This window comes from Cupressus sempervirens, chromosome 9 (assembly GCF_028749045.1).
Source record: "Cupressus sempervirens isolate cs-2001-9-10 chromosome 9, ASM2874904v1, whole genome shotgun sequence".
Taxonomy (NCBI): Eukaryota; Viridiplantae; Streptophyta; class Pinopsida; order Cupressales; family Cupressaceae; genus Cupressus; species Cupressus sempervirens.
In genome coordinates, this window is record NC_143126.1 from 526253007 (window position 1) to 526279255 (window position 26249).

At 35.8% G+C, this 26249-nt stretch overlaps 1 protein-coding gene across 1 annotated transcript in view; it reads left to right on the forward strand.

Moving 5' to 3' along the window:
* The first annotated feature begins 9617 nt into the window (after positions 1–9617).
* LOC149539667 (plant/protein) overlaps positions 9618–26249 on the forward strand; it is a 61521-nt gene continuing 44889 nt past the window's right edge. The window contains exon 1 of the mRNA XM_089800891.1: positions 9618–10006. Coding sequence (XP_089657017.1) covers positions 9659–10006 — 348 coding nt within the window. The 5' untranslated portion in view covers positions 9618–9658. The remainder of the gene's footprint in view (positions 10007–26249) is intronic.

Genomic DNA, 26249 nt, shown 5'->3' on the forward strand with positions numbered 1-26249 from the left:
AAAAGGTTGAGGTTACTCTTTAATAAGCGCTTTTTTTTGGGGGCATTCAGGCCCCTAGCATTCTAGGTTGTTATCTTCATTGCTCCTTGGGAAGGAACTTCCCCTTCCCATTGTTCAGTATGTTAGAGATCTTAGTTTGATCCTTAACCTATCCTGCTGCCTCTCTAAGTTCTTTAAGTGATTTCCTTCCACGTTTCTGCTTAGATTTCCCACAAATTGGTGTTTTCAATCCTTCTTGATTCATAGCAATACATAATTTGTCAATATTTTGTTCTTCCCATACCTTCTCTGTTATTAAAGAGACCTCCCCTTCCTGTACATCCTTTATGATTATTTCTGAGATTAATTGCTTACTAATTTTCTGATTCTCTTCTGTTTCTGTTTGGGTGTCTTTTAGTTCCTCATTCCTATTGTGGCCATCTATATTGATGGGACTCTGCCCTTCTTCATTTTCTCACCAGGATTCTAAATCTTCTGAACTTGGATTTACTTTTTTGACTGAACCATTAACTTCTTTATCTGATTCAAACATATCTTTCCCATTACTAGGGGTTTTCCAAAATTTATACTTTTTTCCTTTTCCTTTCTTTCTGATGGTTATATTGCTCCACTGTACTGAATCTGCTGGTGGAATGTTCACTTCTTCCGTATTTTCATTGTTTGTATTATCCATTTCTTGCCTCGTTTCTAAAGCTTGTTCTATTCTACTTTCTGTCCCTTGCTCTTTTGTTTTGAAATTAGTTGATCCCAAGTGTATCGACTCTATTTTCTCCTTTGTTCTTGGCATCTGATTTTCCCTTATTTTTTATGTACCTTTTGATCCGAATGCTTGAATCTCTTTTCCTTTATGTATCTCATGTGACTCTTCTGCTAATAAACTCTGATCGATCAAGTCATTTTGTATTAGTAGGATTTAATGATAAAGCTGATTTAATTTAACTATATTTGATTCCATTTCTTCTATATTCTCTTTTTCTTTCTGACAATCCTTGCAATTCTTGATTTTGTTAAGTGAGTGCTGATAACTGATCTGCTCTTCTACTCCTGTCTCCCTTGATTTATCCCCATTTTCTTCATTTGTTAATATTTCCATCTCACTATCCAGGGGCCTTAGATCTAAAGATTTTCCTTTTTCTTGTGAGGCTGGAGTTGTTGCAGTATCTGTTTCCTTACTTTTTGCCTTCGTGCCTGAATTTCTTTTGGTGTTTAACTATTTTTTAATGTTTTGGATAGTTTGAGATTTGGTCAAGTTAACATCTAAAATTTTATGGATTTCTCCTGTGTATACTTTAAATGTTAGTTTATATATGGAATGATTTGTGATAATTTTCCTGTTTATAGGTTGATTTTGATCAGATTTAATCAAAACCCTAATCCTATTTTCTTTATTAGGGTTATCTTCAAATCCAATTAAATTTCCTAATGAATTGCCAATTTTTTTAATGGTGGTTTCTTCCATTAATTCTGATGGGATTTCTTTGCATTCCATCCATTTAATCTCTTCCAGGCTTTCCATGTGATTTTTATTAAAGTTAGGTTGCCATTTTAGAAATTTAATATGATGGCCTTTGTAAAATAGTTTATCAAATTTCAAAATTTCTTCCTTTTCTTGTTTAGTTCTACATAATATAAACCAAATTTTATTTGCAAAAGTGTTAAGGGTACTTACCTTGTCACCCCATTTCCTGGTAATGATGCTCACCAGACTGGACCCCTTCCTTGACAGACCATTCCAACATATATAGATGCCTTTATCTTCACAATCCTTCCATCTGTTTTCATTATAGGGGTTGCTTATAATAATTTCTTCATCAGATGTTTGCAGCTCGATGTCTACTAGGTTAGGGCCAGCTTGAGTCCTTTCTTTATGCTTTGCTTGATCTCTTTTTCGGTGTGGAGGTATATATACCAATTTCCTTCTGTTCGTATTGGTGATTTTCTTTTCTTTTTCATTGGATTGCTTTAATGGAGCCTTCCAATTTATGTGAAAATTTCCCATTCTTTTTCCAATAGGGATTGCATTAGCTTCTGATATCCTATATGGCTGTTTTGGGAGTTCCATCTGGAGTGGATTCTTCTTAGATTTAGAGCTAGGGTTAGATTCAAAATTTTCCACAGAGTGAATTTGATGAAGATACGATTTTTCCTTTGGATTTTTTCCTTTTCTGATATCTATCTTCTGCTAAAAATGGGTCCGATTTTTTCGACTCCGCACTGTTTGCCAACCATCTTTTGCTTGGAGAGATTGATTTTCCCATATTTCTGAGATTCGGCTGGAGTGGAGTTGTACAAATGTTTCAAAGTTGTTATTGATAGCTTTGCTGGTTATGCTTTTCCTTGTTTTTGATTGCGAGAGGACATTGAATTGATTTTTGGTTACCAAAGAGGGTTGCTGCAAAGTTTTCTGCTGATGCACAAATGATTTCGTGAAGGAGTGAATGGGTTTGGGATATGAATTCACATTTTTCGTCATAATGTCAGAGCAGAGCCTTCTTTTTCAAAACATAAAATATTGTTCTTTAAAAAAAAGAAATATATAATTTCTTTTAAAAATTTGAAAAAATAAAATAAAATACATGATAGAAAATAAATAAGCTTAAGAAGAAAATCAAATATTTTGAAATGTGCACATTATCAATGTCATTAAAATTTCATAATATATACATAGCAAAAATTTCACATAATAATTGTCTATTTTATTTTTAAAATCTAAACATTATTTGAAGTATGATTTTATTCAAATTGTAATAGTTAAGCTATGAGATAATTAATGTTTCAAAATTTAGATTTTCTTTTGTTTGTAGTAAACAATTTACGAAGAAAAGTACAATGAGCAATATTTCTATATTTCTATATGAATTGTGATAAATTAAACAAATTATCATAGAAAAAATAAAATTAGTTGTTTAATACCATTCAAACTTAAAAATATAATTAGTTTAAAAAAATAATGATCTCATTTATCTAGAAATTCTTAGTTCTATCTCAAATCCATTGTATCAAGTGGAGATTGTCTTCTCTTTAAAACGATAGATCATATATGCACTCAAAATTGATATATTTAGATTTTGAATATTGAATATCATGACACTAATACTCCAACCAAAAATATGAAAGACCTTTTTTCTACAATAAATAAATCACGAAATATAATTCAATGAAAAATTTCTAAAATTTAAATGTCATTTTTACATTATATATCTACAATTTAATTACAAATTATAAAACACTAAAAATTTGTTACAAAAGTTTCAAAAGATAGAGAACAAATCCTCGTATAAAAACAAGTCAATTATTTCCCTGGCCAAAAGATTTGGAAAAAGTACAATTAATGGTATATATGCATGTGCACTTGTTTTAAAATCCAAATTTTATTTGAAATAATATATTATTTAAAAAAAAGAGAGAATAAGAAATATGTTTTGTGTTTACTTTAACTTTATAATCAAAATTTTCATAATCTAAAAGATTTCTTTTGTTTGTAGCTAACTATTTGCCAATAAAAATGGAAGATGGAGAGAAAATAAGGTTTCTATAATACAAAATCAATTCATCCAATCATATATTTTACATAATATTTAGAAGACATAAAGAAATTAGAAAACTTTATACATATTACAATCATCTAAAAAAAGTTATTTGTGGTTGGTGGAAACTAATTAGTACTCCATCAAAGTGAATGTGATAGCACATTATAGATTACACTCAACATTCCATGCGCCAAATAACTTTAATGCCATTTTTTAGTTGTATTGCATATATTTATCCATTTAAGCCCTAATTTTTTGCATTATCTCATGAATAAAATATTTACTTTATTTATTATTATTTTGATGAATACCCCTTTTCCATTAATTTAAAATTTTAAAGATACCTATTCACAATAAAGGGGCCGGAGGATACAAGATCACCCTGCAAGTTCATATGGCCCAAGGCCAAAGATCAACTATTCATCAAAAAAACATATATAAACAAAAATATAAAACTTCAGGCTATGAGAGTAGTGCCAGCCGAAGGACGGTCTTTGCCATCAGAACCTCGAAAATCCTTGGGGTTAGTGGTTGGCTCAGGGGGAACCCAACCATCAGCAACAACATCATCTTTATCTTCCTCGACCTTGGGAGGATAAATGGATAAATGAAGTTGGGGGAACGTCCACTTGGGGTCACAGGGAGAAGATGGCCAAACACATTAGCGCTAGTAGGGGAAGCCACCGGGGACCAACCTGAGCCTAACCTCTAAGGAGGTGAGGTTAAGCAATGACATCCACAAAAGCCTCCACTGTAAGAGCGATAAGGGGGCTGCGACCTGGGGGTCTATGAGCGGTGAGCAGAACCGCTCTGGCCTCTCTGTTGATCACAAGGAGGAGTATGGTCATAAAATAAAGCATCTAGAGGCACACGGGCAACCGTACAAGGGGCGTTTACCCAGTGAGCAAGTAGCTCCTATAGATGAGCCACTTCCAACATGACTTTATCATTTTGTACTTGAATTTTCGTCATGCCATTATTACATATAAGTGCTTTAGAGTACATTGCAACATAAATATTAAGAAAGTTGTGAGAGAATAAAACAACATTGTGATCTTTCCAGATTGTGAACAATAGCTCCATTTTGAAAGCATGCCAAATCTAGGCATATGTAAAAGGGAGTCTAGGAACATCACTTAGAACCACCATTTGGGAGCATCACCTATAACCACCATTTTCCAAGTGAAGGCCTCTAGATGAAAAGCCCTGAAGAAATAAAAAATCTAGAGCCAATAATTCTGAGCTCTTCTGCAAAACCAAAAAATATGCAGAAAGCTTTCAGGTTGGCCACCAAAAAGGCATAGAGGATCAGGAATTCCTAGATGTCGGAGCTGAGGACCCAAAGGCAAGCCCTGGAAGAGGAGACACCAAACAAAGTGAGCAATCTCTGGCTCAGTAATAGCATGCTAGACAATGGCAAATCTAAGACTCCAAGTCTTATGAGAAGAACACAAATGCCAACACTGATTAAGAGTATCAACCATCGGAAGATGGGGCACCAACCACCAATACTTCAGCCTAGGCTTGTAGTTGGCCATTGGAGTGGCAGGGTACCACTTCCAATCTTTCCACCATGGACGGGATTTTTAAATTCCAAGTTTGTGTAACAAATTGGGAGGAATCGCAAAAACTAGAAGATCAATTATCTGTCGATTTGGATGGATAAGCCTAAAAATCCTCCCACGAGAAAAGGCTCATTGTAACCCTGGAGAATAAATCTTTGGGTGTCTTGAGGCCCCTATGAAACAAATGCAGAGCACTGACTCCTTGAATTTTGGCTAAAGGCACCCCTTGAATGGCAAACAAGGGCAACCACCAAAGGTTTTGTTGATTCATCAAGAGCCCATCTTTGAATCCATTAACGATCCAGTGAAACCAAGGCTTAATGGCTTCCTAGAATTTCCAAATACGCTTAGCAGGAAAAGTGCCCTGAATCTAAACAGGCTCTGGAGTCACAAGAAGGGTTTGAAAAACCAATCCCCTTCTAGGTTGGATGGTTAACCAGAAAGATTGAAGAAATGCAATGACATAATAAAAGTTTCCAGGCCTCATCTCCTATGAGAGCCCATATGACCCATTTGGCATAGAGAGTTATCCCCTGCTTGTGGGTAGAAAGGAAGCCAAGACCACCAAAATCCTTGGGTAAACAATAGAAATCCTAGACCACTTTGTGAAAGTCATGATGCATAGCATTAGAGGCCCAGAGAAAGTCCCTGAGAAGATGTTCAAGCTTAGGGTACAAGGCTTTGGAGGGAGCTCAACAAGAAGAATAATATACATGAGTAGCAACAAACACTTTAGAGCATATGTGAAACTTTCTTGCAAGTGAAAGGGGCTTAATGATCCAATATTCAGCTTCTTCTCAATTTGAGCAAGCACAACATTCCACAACTCCAAAGGAGATGCTTGGAAAGCAAAGGGAATGCCTAGAAATTTAAAACTTTTTCCATGTTGAACCCATTTTCATCCATACTACTACAACCAAAGAGGGCTTGGTGTAAAAGATTGTCTGTAGCAAAGGGTTTTGTGCCATTGGATATCAGACCCTAAAGCAAGACAAAAAGTATGTAAACACTGCAAAGCATTGGCAATATTTTCCTCATCCTCAATCAAGGTGAGACAAGAATCATTTGCAAAATGACCATTGACCAGCTGAGAGGTCAACTCTGGTAAAGAAATACCATGCACTGAACCTCGAGAGATGACATTGGCTAGCAAATAACCAAAACATAGAGAGAAGGTGCAAGAGGACAACCTTGGCAAATAGATCCGAAGAGCCCAAAAGCTTCAGATTAATGACTGTTAATGGTGATGCAAGCAAAAGCATCCCTAAATAACATCCATACTAATTGACAAAAAATTGGGCCAAAACCTAGAGCTTGAAGCATAGCAAGAATAAAGGGCCATTCAATATGGTCATATGCTTTGGTAAAATCAATCTTCACGAAAAGGGCTTGCTGCTTAGATTGCCTGGCCCATTCCATTCCTTCCCAGATAGAAATGATGTTGTCTAAGATATAACAGGACTTGATGAAGCCAGTTTGTTCAGGCCAAACAATCTGAGGGAGCAAATGTCAAATTTTAAGAGAGAGGGCTTTGGCAATGATATTGTAGGAGACATTCAACAAAGTGATGAGCCTCCAATTGTAGATTTCTCTAGGATCTCTAGCTTTAGGTATGAATCTAATATTCCCTTTGTTGATAATGTTGCCTAATGAATTAGAATTGTAAGCTTCTTGAGATAAACCTGAAGTAGATTAGGGCCAATGCCATCCCAAAATGTATTGTAGAACTCATAAGGGAATCCATCACATCCAGGGGCTTTGTCAACAACCATGGATAAGATAGCTTCCTTTAAGTCTGCAAGAGTAAGCTTTTTTTCACAAAAGGCATATTGTTCAGGAGTTAGCCTATTGGGAGTAACAACAAGTTAGGCTTGTAGTGCTTGATCACACACAATAGAGGGCCCTTAAGCCGTAAAAACTAGCTCTTAGTGACACACAAAAGCTTAGAGAATATTAGGCAGGTCAGTGACAACTTGTTGATCTTTTCAAATGTGCTTGATACCCACAATAGAATGTCGAGTCCTCAAAGCACTAAAAAATTCCTTGGAAGTTTGATCGTCAACCTCCAATCAATGGAGATGGGCTTTGATTTGAGCTCCCCTAGTAGCATAACTGTCTGCAATTTACTTTTGATGCCGAAGGTTGGCAAGCTGAACTTGGAGATCCGTATCAAATAGATTCATGGCAAGAGCCTCAGAGGTTGTACACAAATCAATAGTAGTGGCTTCATAAGATTGCCTGTGGTACATAGCAAGTTGTCTGCCATAAATGCGAAGAAATCTCGCAGTACGAAGGATATCATCATTCCACCATCCAATCCAACAAGGTGATTGTAGGGTCAAGGTTCAAGATTCCAGACCTGTAGGATGTGAGCAATAGTTGGTAGATGGAACAATAGAGATGTGTTGAGGTAAAACTAGGTTTTCTACCGGTGAGGCTTAGCTGTCTGCCAGGTAATGGAAAAGAGGATGGGGGAATGATTTGACAACATCACATCAGGCAGAGGAATGAGAGGCAAAGCATGCTTTTGAGAAAAGGAAAAAAAGGACTGTGCATAAATTATAGCCCTATCAAGTCTGTTAAAAACTCTGTTAGATCCAACTCGAAAATTGGACCAAGTGTGCCAAATCCCATCAAGGCGGCAATAAGTAACATTAGGATAAAAAAGTCCTAATTTATTTTGCATGTAAAACCAAGCCTCTCATTCACCAGCTGCCCACCTAAAGGGCATAAGGCCTTCCTTGTTAGAGGCCAGCTTAACCATATTGAAGTCCCCACATAAAACCAATGTCACAGGTGGCACATGATCTGCCAACCAATGCCATAGGTGTGAACGTTCAACAACATCATTGGGAGCATAAATGTTAACAATACCAAAAGAGTGATTCTGAAAAGACAACAAAATCCAAACTACCCTATGTATAGGGTCAGAACCATGCGAAATAATAGAGGAAAGTAAGTGAGGGGAGAGAAGAGTAACAACACCACCTTGACTAGCTTCATGCTGAGAAGCAAAAACGGTACTATTCGACCAAATAACACGATAGACCAAGGTAAGAAAAAACCCAACCACTTTAACTTCTTGAAGGCAAAGCACATCAAGATCAAACCGACGTTTGTTCTCACGCATAGAATATTTTCTAGGGAGGTATGTTAGCCCCCACACATTCCATGACATGCAATTCATGGTAACCCAACTTGCATGTCATCCTCATCCCCAAGTGAGGAGAACTATTATGCAAAAAAGAGGGTTGCTCAAAAGAAGGGTCATCAATAGCAATAACCCTTCGAAGCTTCTCCCCATTGTCAAAAAACTCATTGCGGCCATCTAGGCTACTAGACCGACGAAGCTTTTGCTGAGCAATCATTGATGCCGCTTGCGGCGCCTAGGCCAAAGAGGACACGGGTCTAGGGTATGAAATCCCATTGTCCCCTGGCCTCTAGGGTTTGAAATAGGAGGCAGAGGGAGCAATAGAACTAGGGATTCAATGGGTATCTGGCTTAAACTAGCTTTACCATGATCCACAGGAATAGAGCTCGCCTTAGCTGCAACCAAACTCTTCCCTTTTTTCACCACCTTAGTCCATTCATCTTTCTTAGCGGCCGGAGCAGGCTTGGTTTGCGAAGCAGAGGGATGGTTATGGTCTAACAAGGAACAATCCCTAATCTTATGCTCAGCTTACTGGCACCGGTAGCAGGTATTCAAAAGGTTAAGGTAAAACACCTTCTGAGTAAAGGTTGTACCACCTATATGTATTTATTATTTTCACTTGTACTCTCCTTCCAAATTTTGGATCTTAATGTAAAACATCTAATTCCAAACTCAACTATAAACTTAAATATAAACTTGAATTTAATTTGAATTGTATTTTATTTTTGTAATATTAAATTATTTAATATATTATTATATAACTTTTATTACAATATTAACAGAAAAAAATGACATAACTTTTACAACAAAATTAAAATTAGCTTAAATTTCTTATTTTTGTTATAGTATTCATGACAATTAGTTACCCACTATGTGACACTTGTACCATTTCAAAAGTCACTCATTCATATGGTAGAACATTGAAAACTATCCTTTTTGTCAATGGACCCTTAGTCTATTGGTGAAGTTAAATGGCTCAAAGTGAGTCCACCTAAGATCAATTTTTGTTGAGTACAAGGCTCATTGATTTTTTAATTTCCCTTATTTTAAGAACTTAATATTAAAAATAAAATAGATATGAATATAAATATTAGATCATCTTTTCATCAATTCATAATATTTTAAGGACTTAATATTAAAAATAAAATAAATATGAATATAAATATTAGATTATTTAATCTATTAAAAAGTATTTTATTTGATTTTGAAAAAAATAATTAAAAGTAAATTTATAATTTTTTTTAATGATAATTCTTTATTTTATTTATTCAGATTCAAATTTTAAAGATTTTTAGAACTTTAAATTTATAATTGAATGTACAATCAAACCAAAAACTATTTCATGATTTTTATCGTGAACACACCGTCGCAGCTACAACCCAAAAGACAGAAAATGGAGACAAATCAATTCCATGTTTTTTAATGTCCTAATACGTTGTTTTGTTGGGAGCCGCCGCAGACTCGAGGAAAAAACAACAGTGAAGCCTTCTCCTATCATGTTGAAAATCTTTGTCCAAGGTTCGAACCTGCCGAGTGTCCTCGCATTTTCTCCGCTGTGGAAGTTCCATAAATCAATTGGCCATGGCAAATTGAAAAACGCAACTGTTTACAGCCCACTTTCATTCGCCGTTGAAAAAGCAGGACCGATTTTCTCAAAATTCGTCTGCCTTTCCATTTCGGGGAAGGACAAAGACAATGATGAGTATGTGAAGGATTTGAGAATTCCAGATGAGTGGATGACACCCTCTACTGCGCTCCAGGTATTTTTGTTTCGTGCTCTAGTACATCATTGGCAGCAAAATAAAGGAAAAAATTCAGCAAATTTTGAATAAGTAAATGACCGTTCCGCTTAAGTTTCGTAGATTAAATCTGGAGGTAGAGCACGGAGTAATTCTCAATGGAAATTATGTTGAAGCAGTTTTAAAGAAGGTCTAAGATGGAGCGAAACTCAGTGACGCGTTTTGTGCTTCTCGAAAGAGTGCTTTGTATGCCTCTTTTGTGTCTGCTGCTTATTTTGTCTTCTCTGCGTGGAGGGTGGTGATGAGGAGAAAACAAGAATAAAGTCTGTAATAGCTTCACTATGGGATGGAAAGAAGAAACTGGAGAAAACTATAGCAATGCCATGAGATGAATGACAGAAACATTAAACACAAACACCTTACAAGTTGCATCCATTTATTTACGGCAAGCACATAGAGATGCTGCCCTTTCACCACACATGTGCCTCCTCTATTTGCGGCCAATTCCTGCACTGGATCAGAAGCAAAGTATGGTACATTCTTCCTACCTGTTCTTCAACATGTGCTGGTCTGTTCACATGAAGATTACACAAGCAGGAGACATGATGTCTCAAAATATTTTTCAGGCAGCAGTTCACAACCCATGCGTTGGCTGCAAAGATTTCGTTAAAATATAAAATTTGAAACATTGAGACTCCACACACAGAGATTAAACAAAAAAATAATAATAAAAGTAATTACAGGAAAACCAGAGTTTTTTCAATCTCTTATTTCATTCCACAGAACATGAACAATATCATTCAACTTCTTTCTCAGTCTTCTTCTCATTAGAAAAGAAAAAAATCATACTCTCCCAGAGGTTTTGGAGAGAATATATAAACATAAGTAAACAGTTAAAAACTGTTTTTTGGCAACCACCAGACCCGTAAAGGTTTTATTTAATCCTTTACTAAAGTGATAACAAAACATTAAAAAATATGCCCTAAAATTTAATAATAACAAAACATTAAAATACCCCCCAAAAACAATACGTAAACATTATTCCTATGCTCAACACCTATTGCTGCTCCTGCAGCATACTCCCGGGGGTAAATTTTGTCTCAAGTCCTCTTGGAGGCCAACTGTTGTAGATCACCACCTTACCTCAAAATTTCTGTTTCCGGTAGCCAAGTGGCTTCAGAATCTGGAAGGCCCTTCCACTTGACCAACTGCTCTATGTGCACTTTATGTCTTGTCCTCATGGCCTCTCTATTGTTGATGATGTGTTCCATCTACGACTTCTCTTTAGAAGGCAATTCTTGAGTCCAGTCATTTGATTCATGTGTGGGTTCAGCGGTACCAATATCATCATTAGATCCTTTATACAATGTGAAATCTGAGACATTGAAGATAGGTGAAATAGCTTCATCTGGAGGCAATGCCACTTTGTAAGCATTTTCTCCGTACTTTTCTAGAATTTCACACGGTCCAATCTTCTTCATCATCAACTTCGTATGGCTGCCCCGAGGTAACTGATCTTTGTTCAGGGGTACCATAACCAAATTCCCAACTTGGAACTGTACATCCTTTCTCTTCAAGTCTACCTTAGCCTTCACCTTCAGGCTATTTTGTTGCAATGTTTTCCTCACATGCTTATGTACTTCCACCATTGCTTGAGCAAACTCTTTTGCATGTCCACTCCTTTTCTCCAAACCGTCCATATTCCTGAGTTCAAAAACTCCCCTTGGATGTCTCCCATAAACAACTTCAAAAGGACTCATGCCCGTGCTATGGTTCACTGAGTCATTATATGCAAACTCCGCTTGAGGTATGATGGCATCCCAACTACCTCCATGTTCCTGTGTCAAACATCTCAAAAGGTTTCCCAAAGATCTATTAACCACCTCAATTTGCCCATCCATTTGAGGATGATAGGCTGAACTGAAAGACAAATTCGTGCCCAACTTCTTCCATAGGGTCCTCCAAAAGTGACCCACAAACTTGTTGTCCCTGTTAGATACAATGGTCAATGGCAAACCATGAATACAAACTATTTCTTTAAAGAACAGTCCTGCAATATAACTAGCATCATTAGTGGTTTTACATGGAATAAAGTGAGCCATTTTACTGAATCTATCAACAACCACAAATATGCTGTCATAACCTGCCTTTGTCCTTGGTAATCCCATCACAAAATCCATACTCAAACACTCCCAAGGTTTGTTTGGTATGGGTAAAAGCTGATAAATTCCAGTATTTGTTGACACTCCCTTTGCCCTTTGACATACAAGACAACCTTCCACAAATTTCCTGACGTCTGTTTGCATCTTGGGCCAATAATAAAATCTTTGTACCAATTCCAATGTCTTGTTGAGTCCAAAATGACCACTGAGACCTCTACAATGTTTCTCTTTAATGACATTGTCTCGCATAGAACATTTGGGAATACATAGTTGGCTGCCCTTAAACATCAGTTTATCTTGCACAATGAATTCAGAAAAATTAGAATGAAAACTATCTTCCAACTTAGTGCAACCCTCATATGCTTCGCTGAAATCTCCATCTTCCACATACATTCCCGTCAATGCATCTACACCCATGCTTTGGAGTTGTACTTCTTGCACTGTTAGCACTCTCCTATTAAGTGCATCAACGACCTTATTGGCTTGTCCCTTCTTATGCTTGATTGTGAAGGTATAAGCCTGCAAACTCTCAACCCATTTCATGTGCCTGTGGTTGAGTTTTTCCTGTCCATTCAAGAAACTAAGAGCATGGTTGTCAGTATACACAATAAACTCCATAGGCAGGAATTAATGCCTCCATTTTTTTAATGCCTGGACCATGGCATACAATTCCAAATCATAAGAAGAATATTTCTTCTTTGCCTCATTCAGCGTCTTGCTGAAAAATGCAACGGGTTTGCCTTCTTAACTAAGAACAACCCCTATTGCAAAGCCATTAGCATCACATTCTACTGTAAAAACTTTATTAAAATCTGGTAATTACAAGAATAGGATACTTGGCTACCATTTGCTTGAGTTCCTCAAAACTCTTATTTGCTGCACTATTCCATTCAAACTTCATTTTACATCCTCCTTTGATGGTGTCTAAAATCAGTGCACAAATGTTGCTGAAGTTCCTTATGAACTTCCTGTAGAATGTGGCCAAGCCATGAAAACTTCAAACCTCTCTAATAGCCCTTGGTGTTGGACAATTAAGGATGGCCTCCACTTTCGATGGATCCATTTTTAGATCTCCCTTGGATATCACAAATCCAAGATACACCAACTCTTGTTTCAAAAAGTCACACTTCTCCAAATTTATCTTCAACTTTTGTTCCTGTAGCCTTTGCAAAACAATCTTTAAATGCTGCAAATGCTCTTCCTTATTCTTGCTATACACCAAAATGTCATCAAGGTAGACCACAACAAACTTTACAATGAAGTCCTGAAAAACTTCAGTCATTAGTTGCATAAATGTACTAGGAGCATTAGATAAACCAAATGGCATAACCAACCATTCATACAATCCGTCATTAGTTTTAAAGGCCGTCTTCCATTCATCCCCCTCTTGTATCCTTATTTGATGATATCCGCTTTTGAGATCTATTTAAAAAAAAATGAGCTTCCCTCAAACAATCCAACAAATCTTCTATTCTAGGAATAGGAAATCTATATCTTATAGTTATCCTATTAATGGCCCTAGAATCGGTACACAACTGACACTTACCATCCTTCTTTGGAGGAAGAACCGAGGGTACGACACATGGGCTAAGACTTTTCCTTACTAACCCCTTGTCAAGCAACTCTTGTATTTGCCTAGCAATCTCTTCATTCTGCTGCGGTGTCATCTTATACGCTGCCTTGTTGGGTAGCACTGCTCTTGGAATAAGATCAATCTAGTGACTTATGTCTCTTATCGGTTGTAGAGACTTATGCATTACCTCAACAATGATGTCCTTGGACTAGTTCAACAACTCTTCAACTTCTTTCGGCCTTGCTGTTCTACTTTCCTTCTTCCTATCTTCTTTAGGCTTCAGCACCAATGCAAAGCCTATTCCATCTTCTTCTTCAAGAGTATTAATGAACTCTTTCTTACCCACCATCAGCACACTTGGTCCAACTTGACCAACCCCTTTCTCTTCTCCTTCAAAATTCAATTTGTATATTACTCCATCCTTTTGGAAGCTATAAGAATTCTTCTCACCATCATGGCGTGCCTTCCTGTCGAATTGCCAAGGTCTTTCCAACAAGAGATGACAAGCATCCATAGGCAAGATATCACTCAATATTTTATCCTTATAGCCCCCTCTACTGAACTCTACCCAAGCTTGCTCATTCACAACTTCTTGCTGCCCTTTGTTCAACCGACCTTGTATGGACAAGAATGTGGAAGTCTCTCCAACTTCAATTTGTTTACAACTTCAAGTGAGATGATATTATCCGTGGAACCCAAATCAATTATCACCTTGCACAACTTGCTTTTCACCTTTCTTTGAACTCGAAAAAGAGCCCTCCTTTGAGTGGTATCTTCTTTCACCGGTTCCTTAAGAGGTGTCCTTAACATGAGACTTTCTCCATGAGCCTCCATCATCAACTGAACTTCTGGTGAGTTCATACTCACATTATCTTCCTGCACATAAGTGACTCTCCTTTCACCATTTTGGGAAGTAGATGCCCTTTGTGGACACTTATATTTTGGGTCTCCCATCTGACCACAATTGTAGCACTTCATTCCCAAGAACCTGGATCCTCTGCCTGATCCACCTGACCTTCTTCCATTAGATCCCCTTCCACTATAGCTTCCTCTGCTACTTGAGTCACCTGCTTGCTCCTTGGGGTTAGACTTGCCTTGGGACCTTTGGCCTTGTCCTCTATTGTTGAAGTTTCCCCTACCTTGGTCATTCCTTCCACTTCTCCCTCCTTGTTGCTGATCACCCTTCCTCTTCAGCTTCTCTTCAACTTTAAGAGCAAGTTGAAAACACTTACCCAATGTATCTGGGGCCAAGAGGTTGATCTCCTCCTATATGTTCATTCTGAGACCATTTAAATACTTGGCCACTCTTTCCGGAGCCTTGTCTTGTTTCTTTGTCCTAAGAGTTAACCTATGAAACTCCTCTATATAGGCATTCATCTCTCGCTGCTTTAGGCTTTGCAGCTTTTTGAACAACTTCACTTCATGATCTACAGGTAGAAGTTGTGCCTTGATTTTTGCCTTCATCACTTCCCATGAAGAAATCAGACTTTTATTATTCTGTATCCTTTCTCCTTGAATATAATTCCACCACGAGAGAGCAAATCCTCTCAATTTTCCTTTTGCAATCCTTACCCTATCATTCTTTGGAACTTCATTCAACTCTAAGTGATTGGTGATTGCTTCAATCCATTCAATCTCTCCCTCACTATTGAGACTACCTCCATATGTAGGTAGCTTGTCAGTAACATCTCCTCTTATTGACTTTAAAGCATCAACAGATGCCTTTTGATCTGTAGGCAATTCCGTTGGTGGATCTTGGTGCTGTTCTCCTTCTTCATCTCCACTAGTACCTTCTTCCATCTCATTCTCCTTATCCTTGTCATTGGACCCCTTCTTGAACTCCTTCAACTTCTCTTCTAGAAGTTCCTCCATCATCTTTTTGATGGCATTTGGAGTCATACTTTTCGGAGGCATGGTGTGAGCCTCAGCTTCAGCCTGTGATTCTTCTACAGACATACACTTCCCAACAAGACCTTGTCTCGCTTTGATACCAATATGATGAGGACAAAACAAGAATAAAGTCTGTAGTAGCTTCACTATGAGAAGGAAAGAAGAAACTGGAGAAAACTACAACAACGTCATGAGATGAATGAAATCAAACACAAACAACACCTTACAAGTTGCATCCATTCATTTACGACAAGCACATAGAGATGCTGCCCTTTCACCACACATGTGCCACCTCTATTTGCAGCCAATTCCTGCACTCGACCAGAAGAAGTATGGTACATTCTTCCTACCTGTTCTTCAATATGTGCTGGTCCGTTCACATGAAGATTACACAAGTAGGAGACATGATGTCTCAAAATATTTTCCAGGCGGTAGTTCAACAACCCGTGCCCTGGCTGCAAAGATGTCATTACAATATAAAATTTAAAACATTGAGACTCCACACACAAAGATTAAACAAAAATAAAATAATAAAAGCAATTGCAAGAAAACCAAAGTTTTTTTAATCTCTTATTTCATTTCACAGAACATGAACAATATCATTCAACTTCTTTCTCAGTCTTCTTCCCACCAGAAAAGAAAAAATCATATTCTCCCAGAGGTTTTGGAGAGAATATATAAACATAGGTAAACAGTTAAAAACTGTTTTTTGGCAACCACCAGACCTGTAAAGGTTTTATTTAATCCTTTACTAAAGTGATAACAAAACATTAAAAAACATGCCCTAAAATTTAATAATAACAAAACATTAAAATACCCCCCAAAAACAATACGTAAACATTATTCCTATGCCCAACACCTATAACTGCTCTTGCAGCAAGTGGTTAAAAGATGGAGAAAACTAGCTCAGTCTCAGTTTAACGTGAGAGGTGGCGAGAGTTGAATGTGTGAAGTTTAGTTGTCATTTGACCTTTCCTCTTCTTCGTCCTCGTCATCTACTTGCTGTCTCTTCATATTTGTAGAGTTAAAACACTTGTATAAATGACGTGAAGTGCTTTGGAGTAGCTCTAATGTTGAATATAAGATATTGCCCTGCTTTTATGTGGATCTATTCTTTAATGGCGAAACCCATAATAAACTGTAATATATTGTTTAAGGGTGAAACACATGATTAACCGCATTATTGTGAAGATATGTTGAAAGTGTAAATTGAAAATTACAAAACAACAAAATAATTAAAACACACAAGTGTTTATCATAGCTCATCACAACTGGTGGTTACGTCCACACTGAACAGGGGAATCCATTAATTAGAATTCTTGTCTTTGCTTGTCGAATAAAATGTATATAAGCCTTTGATTACAGATATTACTCTCAAGAATTGAAGAGTCATAACAATTCGGAGGAAAACAATAATATAATATGATAATAAAAATAATGAAGTCGTTGGGCTTCACATATACCCAACAAGCTCCTGCTTGAAGCTCAACTACCGTAATGTGTGAGACTCTCCTATATTCCCCTACTATTATTTCCTTACAATGCCAAGAGAGGCTCGGCAAAACTCGAACTTCTTTCGTGGAACAATCTTTGTAAGTACATCAATTGGATTATCCTTAATCTTCATGACTTGAAGTTTGTCCTCCTACAAGTGTACCTTAGATGAAATGATGCCGAACTTCAATATGTTTAGTCTAGCTATGAAAAACTGCATTCTTTGCTAAATCAATAGCACTTTTACTATCACAAAACAAAACAAAACCATTTTGAGGACAATCAAAGTCACCAAACAAACGTTGCAACCTAATCATTTCTTTTGCCCCTTCAATGAGAGCAATATATTCAACTTCAATAGATAAAAGTGAAACCACTAGTCGCAACTTTGATGCCCAATTGATCACTACTCCAACAAATGCAAAAATATAATTAGTAGTGGATCTTCTATTGTCTAAATTCCCAGCCATATCAGAATTATTATATCCTCTTAATGATGCATCCTTGCCATAAAACACAACACAAAATTCAGAAGTACCCTTAAGATACCTCAAGATCCATTTTGTTAAGAATGTTAGCTTATGTGAAATTGAATCTGTAATTTTTATGATTATTCTCAAATAATTTTTTTATAAACTGATCACAGTAATTATATATATTTATAGACATATAATATTATATATATATATATATATATAATATTATATATACATATATATATTAAAGATTAGACTAAGTAATGTAATCAGTTTATAATACTGATGATTATCATATACTACCGATAGCACTGATTATTCTATTCTGCCATATAATGCACACAGACTATTATTGTCTTATACTGTCAATGGCAAATTATACTCACAATTATAATCGCAGATTATAGTGCTTGCTTACCATCGTGGGTGGAAGTGTTAACAAAAAGAATATAAACTAATCTGCCTTCCACCGCGAACCAACGTGACCCGACTCATGGTCGTTGGATTATTTTTGGACGCAACCTTTCATCACAGCTTATCACTGCACACATACTTATATATATTATGATCTGCAGTGTGTGAAGTAGATCAATAACAGTGGTAATCGTACTCTCACACTTGCAGATCATAATACATATAAAAAAAAATCAGAAACATATATACTGTTTTAGTATTTTATTTAAATCATCAAAAACACCCAGAAATAAAATAACAGTATCTCATCACCTGTAGTATCAAGACTTATAAAATTGAGATTTATACCAATCAAGATCACAGCATAATAAAACTTTACATGGTATCAGAGCAAAATTGGTAGAGAAATCTCAATTTTTGAAGGAAGAAATAATGGCAAATAATGTCAGGGTGGAAGACAGAGTTGAAGGTGCATCAAATTTCTTCTCTTGGAAAACCCGTATCATTATGATTTTGGAAGAACTGGAACTTGAAGAATACATTGAAAAAGATATCCCAATACCTCAAGATGAAACCGAAAAACTCACCTGGAAAAGACGAAATAACAAAGCAAGGAAAATCATTGTTGATTCAGTTAAAGATCACATCCTTCCTTCCATATTAGAAATCAAAAGTGCATATGAAGTATTCCAGACCATAAAAAATACATTTGAGATAAATAACTCAAGTAGACTAATCACCTTAAAATCTCAATTACTGAATACTAAAGTGGAAAAAGGAGATTCTATTCACTCTTACTTTGAGAAAATCTCTGAAACAAAGAAACAATTATCTTCCATTGGAAACAAAATTGAAGATCAAGAACTCTCATTAATAGCTCTAAGAGGGCTTCCAATGTCTTGGGATACTTTCATACAAGCTGTAAGCAGACCCTCTATTCTTACTTTTGATCAATTGAAAAATGAATGCATAGCAGAAGAATCAAGGCTAATCTCTAGAGGGATCACTTCAAATCAAGAGGGAGAAAATCAGGCTCTTCACACTATCTCAAGGAAGAGGAAATTCAATAATAATAATAAAAAGAAGTTTAAGAAAGATCATTCTCATGTTAAGTGTTTTAAATGTGAGAAAGTAGGACACACATTCAGAAACTTTTCAGAAAGAGAGAAAATTCTAGCCTCTCTTGCTGAAACAAAGGAAGATGAAAATTAACTATACTATTCTGCACTTTCAAGTGAAGTAAATTCAAATAAAGAAGCTTGGATCATAGACAGTGGTGCATCCCATCACATCTCTGGATTCAGAGATATGTTTGATACATTTGGAACTCATATCACTGAAGGAGTTACAATTGGAGACAATTCTACCTATCCTGTAAAAGGTATTGGGACATGTTCTATAAAATTAAAGGATGGAATTACACACTAATCTTAAAGATGTCTTATTTGTACCAGGCATAAAAAGGAACCTAATTTCCATCTCAAGAGTAACAGATGATGGATATCATGTCACCTTCAACAAAGACAAAGTACTATATTGGCATAATAACTCAAATATGAAAAATGCTATTATCATAGGGTCCAGATTTGGAACATTATATAGATTAAGCAATATTCAAACTCAAGCTCTTAGTCTTGAAACTTCCAATGTTAATGAATTATGGCATAGACGACTTGGGCACATTGGGTTTATTTCACTTCCTAATTTAGATAAGATAACTTCTGGTACTCCTAAACTAGACTCATCTCATAGAGGAACTTGCAAAGGGTGTGCTCTAGGGAAAATCATAAAAAAACCTTTTCCCTCTAGTGAACATAAGTCAAAATCAGTTTTGGATCTAGTCCATTCAGATCTTTGTGGACCCATGCCCACACCTTCTTTAGGAGGTTTTCTTTATTACATATCCTTCATTGATGATTTTTTTGGGAAGACCTGGATCTATTTCTTGAAAGTCAAAGAATCAAATGAAGTTCTATCAAAATTCAAAACTTTTAGAGCATTAGTAGAAAATCAAACAAGTAAAATGATTAAAACATTAAGATCAGACAATGGAGGAGAATATACATCAGATATCTTCAAAAGTTTTTGTAATTCTGTTGGGATTAAAAGGGAGTATACAGTACCTTATAATTTTCAACAAAATGGAGTCGCAGAAAGGAAAAATAGAACCATCATTGAAGCTGCAAAAGCTATGTTACATGATCAAAATATGCATGTCTCATTTTGGGCAGAAGCTTCTAAGACTGCAGTATACATTCAAAACAGATGTCCACATTCATTTCTAAAGAATACCACACCTGAAGAAGTCTTCTTAGGGATCAAACCAGATCTAAGTCATCTTAGAATATGCGGATGTCCAGTATACATTCACATACCCAAAGAAAAGAGGACTAAACTTGAACCTTCTGGGAAGAGAGGTATATTTATAGGATATTGTGAAAATTCCAAGGGTTATAGAATTTACATTCCTGGACAAAGATCAGTTCAAATAAGTAGAGATGTAATTTTTGAAGAGGATTTTGCTTTAAAACTTTCAACCGGCATAGAAGATGAACCAATCTCAGATAATGAGGAAACTAGACAAACTGAAAATCAGAGGGAGCATACACCTGAAGAAAGAGAACCAGATATAACTAATGGGAAGAAAAGACCATTATGGGCAAGGAAGATGCTTGAAGAAAACAATGTGGAACCAGATGAGATCTCAAAAGAAAATAAGAGAACTCGAAATCAACCATGTTATACTACTCTTATAACTGAGATAAACAAAATCGAACCATCTACAGCTGAAGAAGCCCTAAAGTCACAAGAGTGGAAAGATGCCATGGTAGAAGAATACAAGTCCATAATTCAGAACGATGTTTGGGATATTGTACCTAGGCCTAAAGACAAAACAGTTGTATCTTCAAAATGGTTATACAAAATCAAATACGACGCTGATGGAAGTATTGAAAAACACAAAGCTAGATTTGTTGCTCGAGGATTCTCCTAGAAAGCTGGCATTGACTATGAAGAAACCTTTGCACCAGTAGCTTGTTACACTTCTGTAAGAACAATTATTGCAATTGCAGTATCAAAAGGATGGAAGATTCATCAAATGGATGTAAAAACTGCTTTCCTAAATGGGGTCATTAATGAAGAAGTCTACATAGAACAACTTGAAGGGTTCACCATAAAAGATAAAAATTTATATATATGTAAACTCAAGAAAGCACTCTATGGTCTCAAACAGGCTCCTCGAGCTTGGTATGAAAGGATAGATAACTACCTTTCCAAACTCGGATACTCAAAAAATGAAGCCGATTCTAACATATACTTCAAAACCACAAGTGATGGAATGGTAATACTTGTTCTATATGTGACGACTTGTTAATAACAGATGATGATAAATTAATTGAAAAATGTAAGCAAGATCTGACAGCTGAATTTGAAATGAAAGATTTAGGATTACTACACTATTTCTTGGGATTAGAAGTTAATCCGAAAAAAGACTACATTTTCTTACATCAAGGAAAGTACACTCAAGATATTCTGACTAGATTTGGAATGATGGATAGTAAGCCCTTATCTACTCTGATGGAAACAAACTTACACAAACTAAAAGAAGAAGCATCAAAATCTGAGGACATTGATCCTACTCTCTTCAGACAAATAATTGGATCTCTTATGTATCTTGTGAATTCCAGACCCGACATATGCTATGCTACAAATGTTCTTAGTCATTTCATGTGTAAACCTAAGAAGATTCATCTTATGGCTGCAAAACATGTATTAAGATATGTACGAGGATCTATTGGTTTTGGATTAAAGTATGAAAAAGTTGAGATAAATTTGGAAGGATATACTGACTCAAATTGGGCAGGATGTTCCTCTAACCGCAAGAGCACCACAGGTTGTTGCTTCAGTCTTGGGTTAGCGATGATATCTTGGTTCAGCAGAAAACAACCAGTTGTTGTCTTAAGTTCTACCGAAGCCGAGTATGTAGCCGCTTCCATGCGAGCATGTGAAGTAGTTTGGTTAAGAAAACTTCTATTTGGGCTATTTGGAAACCTCTAAAACCAACTGTGATTCATTGTGATAATCAAAGTTGTATCAAGCTATTAGAAAATCCAGTTTTCCACAATCGATCAAAGCATATTGAGACTCCCTATCACTACATAAGAGACATGGTCGGCAGAGATATCATTAAATTGAGTTATATCAATACAAATGAACAGAATGCTGATATTTTCACCAAACCTCTTGCGAAGTTGAAAATTGTGTACTTCCGAGAAACAATTGGTATGATATTATTGTAAATGCATTTATTATTCATGAATACAAATTATTTTCTTATTTTTGCTTGCAAGCTTGTATTGTGAAAAGTGACGACTTTTCTTGAGAAAGGTGACGACCTTTCATGTGTTCTGATCCTATGATAAAGTGACAACTTTATTTTAGTTGATCTATTTTCAAAACAATGGTTGAAATTGTTGTTATCTTTTGGATTTGCCAGACACATTGATAACCTTCATGTGTCTTTTGGGTGATAGCCGGACACCATGAAAACCCATTGTTTTGAAATTTTGGGTTATCCTTGTTCTTTGGGCTGGATTTTGCCGGACACATTGATAACCTTCATGGGTCTTTTGGGCGATAGCCGGACACCATGAAAATCCATTATGTTTTCTTTCTTCTTTCTCTCCCTTAGTTTAAAACATAATGTTGATTACATCTTATTGTGTAAGTTAAATTCAATTTCCCTTGCTAAAGAGGGAGTGTTAAGAATGTTAGCTTATGTGAAATTGAATCTGTAATTTTTATGATTATTCTCAAATAATTTTTTTATAAACTGATCACAGTAATTATATATATTTATATAAATATATTTTATATATAGATATATGTCTAATTATTACTATTATCATATATATATATATAATATTATATATATATATATATATATATATATATATATATATATATATATATATATATATATATATATATATATATATATATATATATATATATATATATATATATATATATATATATATATATATATATATATATATTAAAATTAGACTAAGTAATGTAATTAGTTTATAATACTGATGATTATCTTATACTACTGATAGCACTGATTATTATATCTGCCATATAATGCGCATGTAGACTATTATTGTCTTATACTGTCAATGGCAAATTATACTCACAATTATAATCGCAGATTATAGTGCTTGCTTACCACCATGGGTGGAAGCGTTAACAAAAAGAATATAAACTAATCTGCCTTCCACCGCGAACCAACGTGACCCGACTCATGGTCGTTGGATTATTTTTGGACGCGACCTTTCATCACAGCTTATCACTGCACTCATACTTATATATATTATGATTTGCAGTGTGTGAAGTAGATCAATAACAGTGGTAATCATACTCTCACACTTGCAGATCATAATACATATAAAAAAAAATCAGAAACATATATACTATTTTAGTATTTTATTTAAATCATCAAAAACACCCAGAAATAAAATAATGGCATCTCATCACCTACAGTATCAAGACTTATAAAATTGAGATTTACACCAATCAAGATCATAGCATAATAAAACTTTACACATTTAACCATAACCCAATGCTGTTTTGTCGGATTACTCATAAATCTGCTCACTACTCCTACTGCCTGGGCAATATTTGGTTGAGTGCATACTATTGCATACAGATGGCTTCCTATTGCTGAAGAATATGGAATGTTCTTCATATAGTTTTGTTCTTGTGTCTCGGGATACATGGTTGAAGATAAACGAAAGTGATCAACAAGAGGAGTGCTGACTGGTTTGGCACCCGCCATGCCAAATCTCTCCAAAACCTTGAGAACATAATGTTCTTGAGATAACTTGATCTCTCTCTCTCTCTCTCTCTCTCTCTCTCTCTCTCTCTCTCTCGCTCTCTCTTTTTCTGTCTTGTGTCTATCACAGATAATGGTCATACCAAGTATCCATCTTGTTGCCCCTACGTCCTTCATTGCAAACCTTTGTGACAAATCCTCTTTTAATTCAAAAATTAACTTCATGGAAGAACCAATTACAATCATATCATCAACATAAAGCAAAAGAAGAACAAAAGAGCCATTAGGTAACTTCTTTTAGTAGATCAGATTCACAATGAACAAAGTTATTTTCAGTCATGAAGCTATCAAACTTGAGGTACCACTACCTTGGTGCTTGCTTGAGTTCATACAACCTCTTCCTCAATCTCCAAAATCAATTTTCCTATCCATGTTTTTCAAGTCTCTCGAGCTCCACCATATAAATCTCTTCATTTAAATCACCATGACGAAAGGCTGTTGTAACATCCAACTGTTCAAGTTCAAAGTTATTAACAACTAAACCAAGAATTGCCCAGATAGCAGTCGCCTTGACCATGGGTGAGAAGATTTTATTGAAATCAATTCCATTTTTTTGATCAAAGCCTTTAATAACCAGCCTGACTTTGTATATCTTTTGACCTTGGCCTTCATCTTTCAATCGAATGATTTTTCAAGGTTCTTTGATTTGGTGGTAATGGAAACAAATCCCAAGTTTCATTTGCCAATAGAGTGTCCATCTCTTCTTGCATAGCTGCCTCCCATTTGTGAGAATTTGATGCTTTACAAGCATCTTTAAAACTTGTTGGTTCAACTTGGTCTGAAAGCAATAATTCTGGATTTGCTTCTTCAGAATATAGAAGCTCATAATTAGAGAATTTGTTTGGAAGTCTTCTTTGTCTAGTGGATTTTTTTAATCCCTAAACATTTTCCCCCTTTTGCATATTGTCATCAACATGTCCCTAATCTATTTCCTGAGAATTCTTTCTCTTTCATTCATAATCATTGCCCATTGAAGAAGTTTGATGGCTCTTTTGTGCTTTAGCTTGATCAATATTGATCTTTTGTACAATCTCCATATTTGAATTTGAATGGATACACTTGCATTACTATTTTTGGTGTTCAAATGGTGACTCTGTAAATTTTGGGTCTCTTGAGAAATCAAATATTTGTGATGACATTGCTCATTTATAGAGTGATGCCCTACTTTGCGGTGACTTCTTTGTTGTGAATGGGAAGATTTGAACTTGCCACTAGATGTTTTTAACATACCATTATGGCTTCTGATATGTTCAAATCTGCCAACGTGGCCTATGTTGGCATACAAATGCTCTACGTGGGCTTGAGTTTATGGACGACTATGCTGTGTGACTATGACTTCAACACCCTGTTCAAGTGCGTGTGTTGTAGGGGGTAGATAGTGTTAGAAATAGGGAATATTGAGAGTTGGGGGGGGGGTGTAATTAGTGCTCCACAGACTTTTGCCCAACTATGGATATCATTAACAAACTTTAAACTTGTATATATGATCAAATTGAAAAGTAAACATAGCCATAAGAGAATGCAACTCATAACACCATTATTTGTTAACTAGGGAAACCCTGGCCAAGGGAAAACCCTAGTGGGGATGATACCCACAAGATGATCCACTAATCAAGAATATCTTGTGAAAGATATTGACCTTGTTAGGACTCTATTACATCCGTATAGTGTATTTTTTTTTGTTAGAGGACTAGGCCTTATTAGAAGCCTCAACCTTGTTAGGAGTTAGTATTTCAATACAAAAGTAGCAAGCTGAACCCACTGCCCAAACATGCATATACAACAATACAATCTATATACAAAAGGTATAGATGCAAAAACCTTTCTGACAATGCTGATATCTTCAATGGCTGATTTGTTCTTTGTGTTCCTCCTCTCAAAACTAATCATACATCCATACTGTATTGTACTATCATCAAGCTCGCATCAATACTGATCATACAATGTGTGCATTCAAACATTATATTATTACAATACAATTCCACACTTATTACAAACAAAAACTATCTTCCTCTATACCAAACTGCTTAACCAGTTGGCCTTCAATAGCTTGCACTTTTCCCAAAACTTGAAATTACTTTTTGCTAAGTGAGGGTTAACATCTAGGATGTCATCCCAACCTTGTTAAGTCATTATTTTGGTAAACCAAAACAATCCCTTAACTAAAATTGCCTTTATTTTGTCGTCTGCTCTGTTCTACCTATCATAACCTGTACTTGGAAAATTGTTTATATCTTTGTTCATACAACGAATCTTCTTAAGCGCTTTTAACCATGTGCTCTATACATCCTGTAGTACCTTCCCTCAAACGTGCATAGCCTCAAGTGCTTCCAGTAAAGCGTGCTAAAATGAATACCTT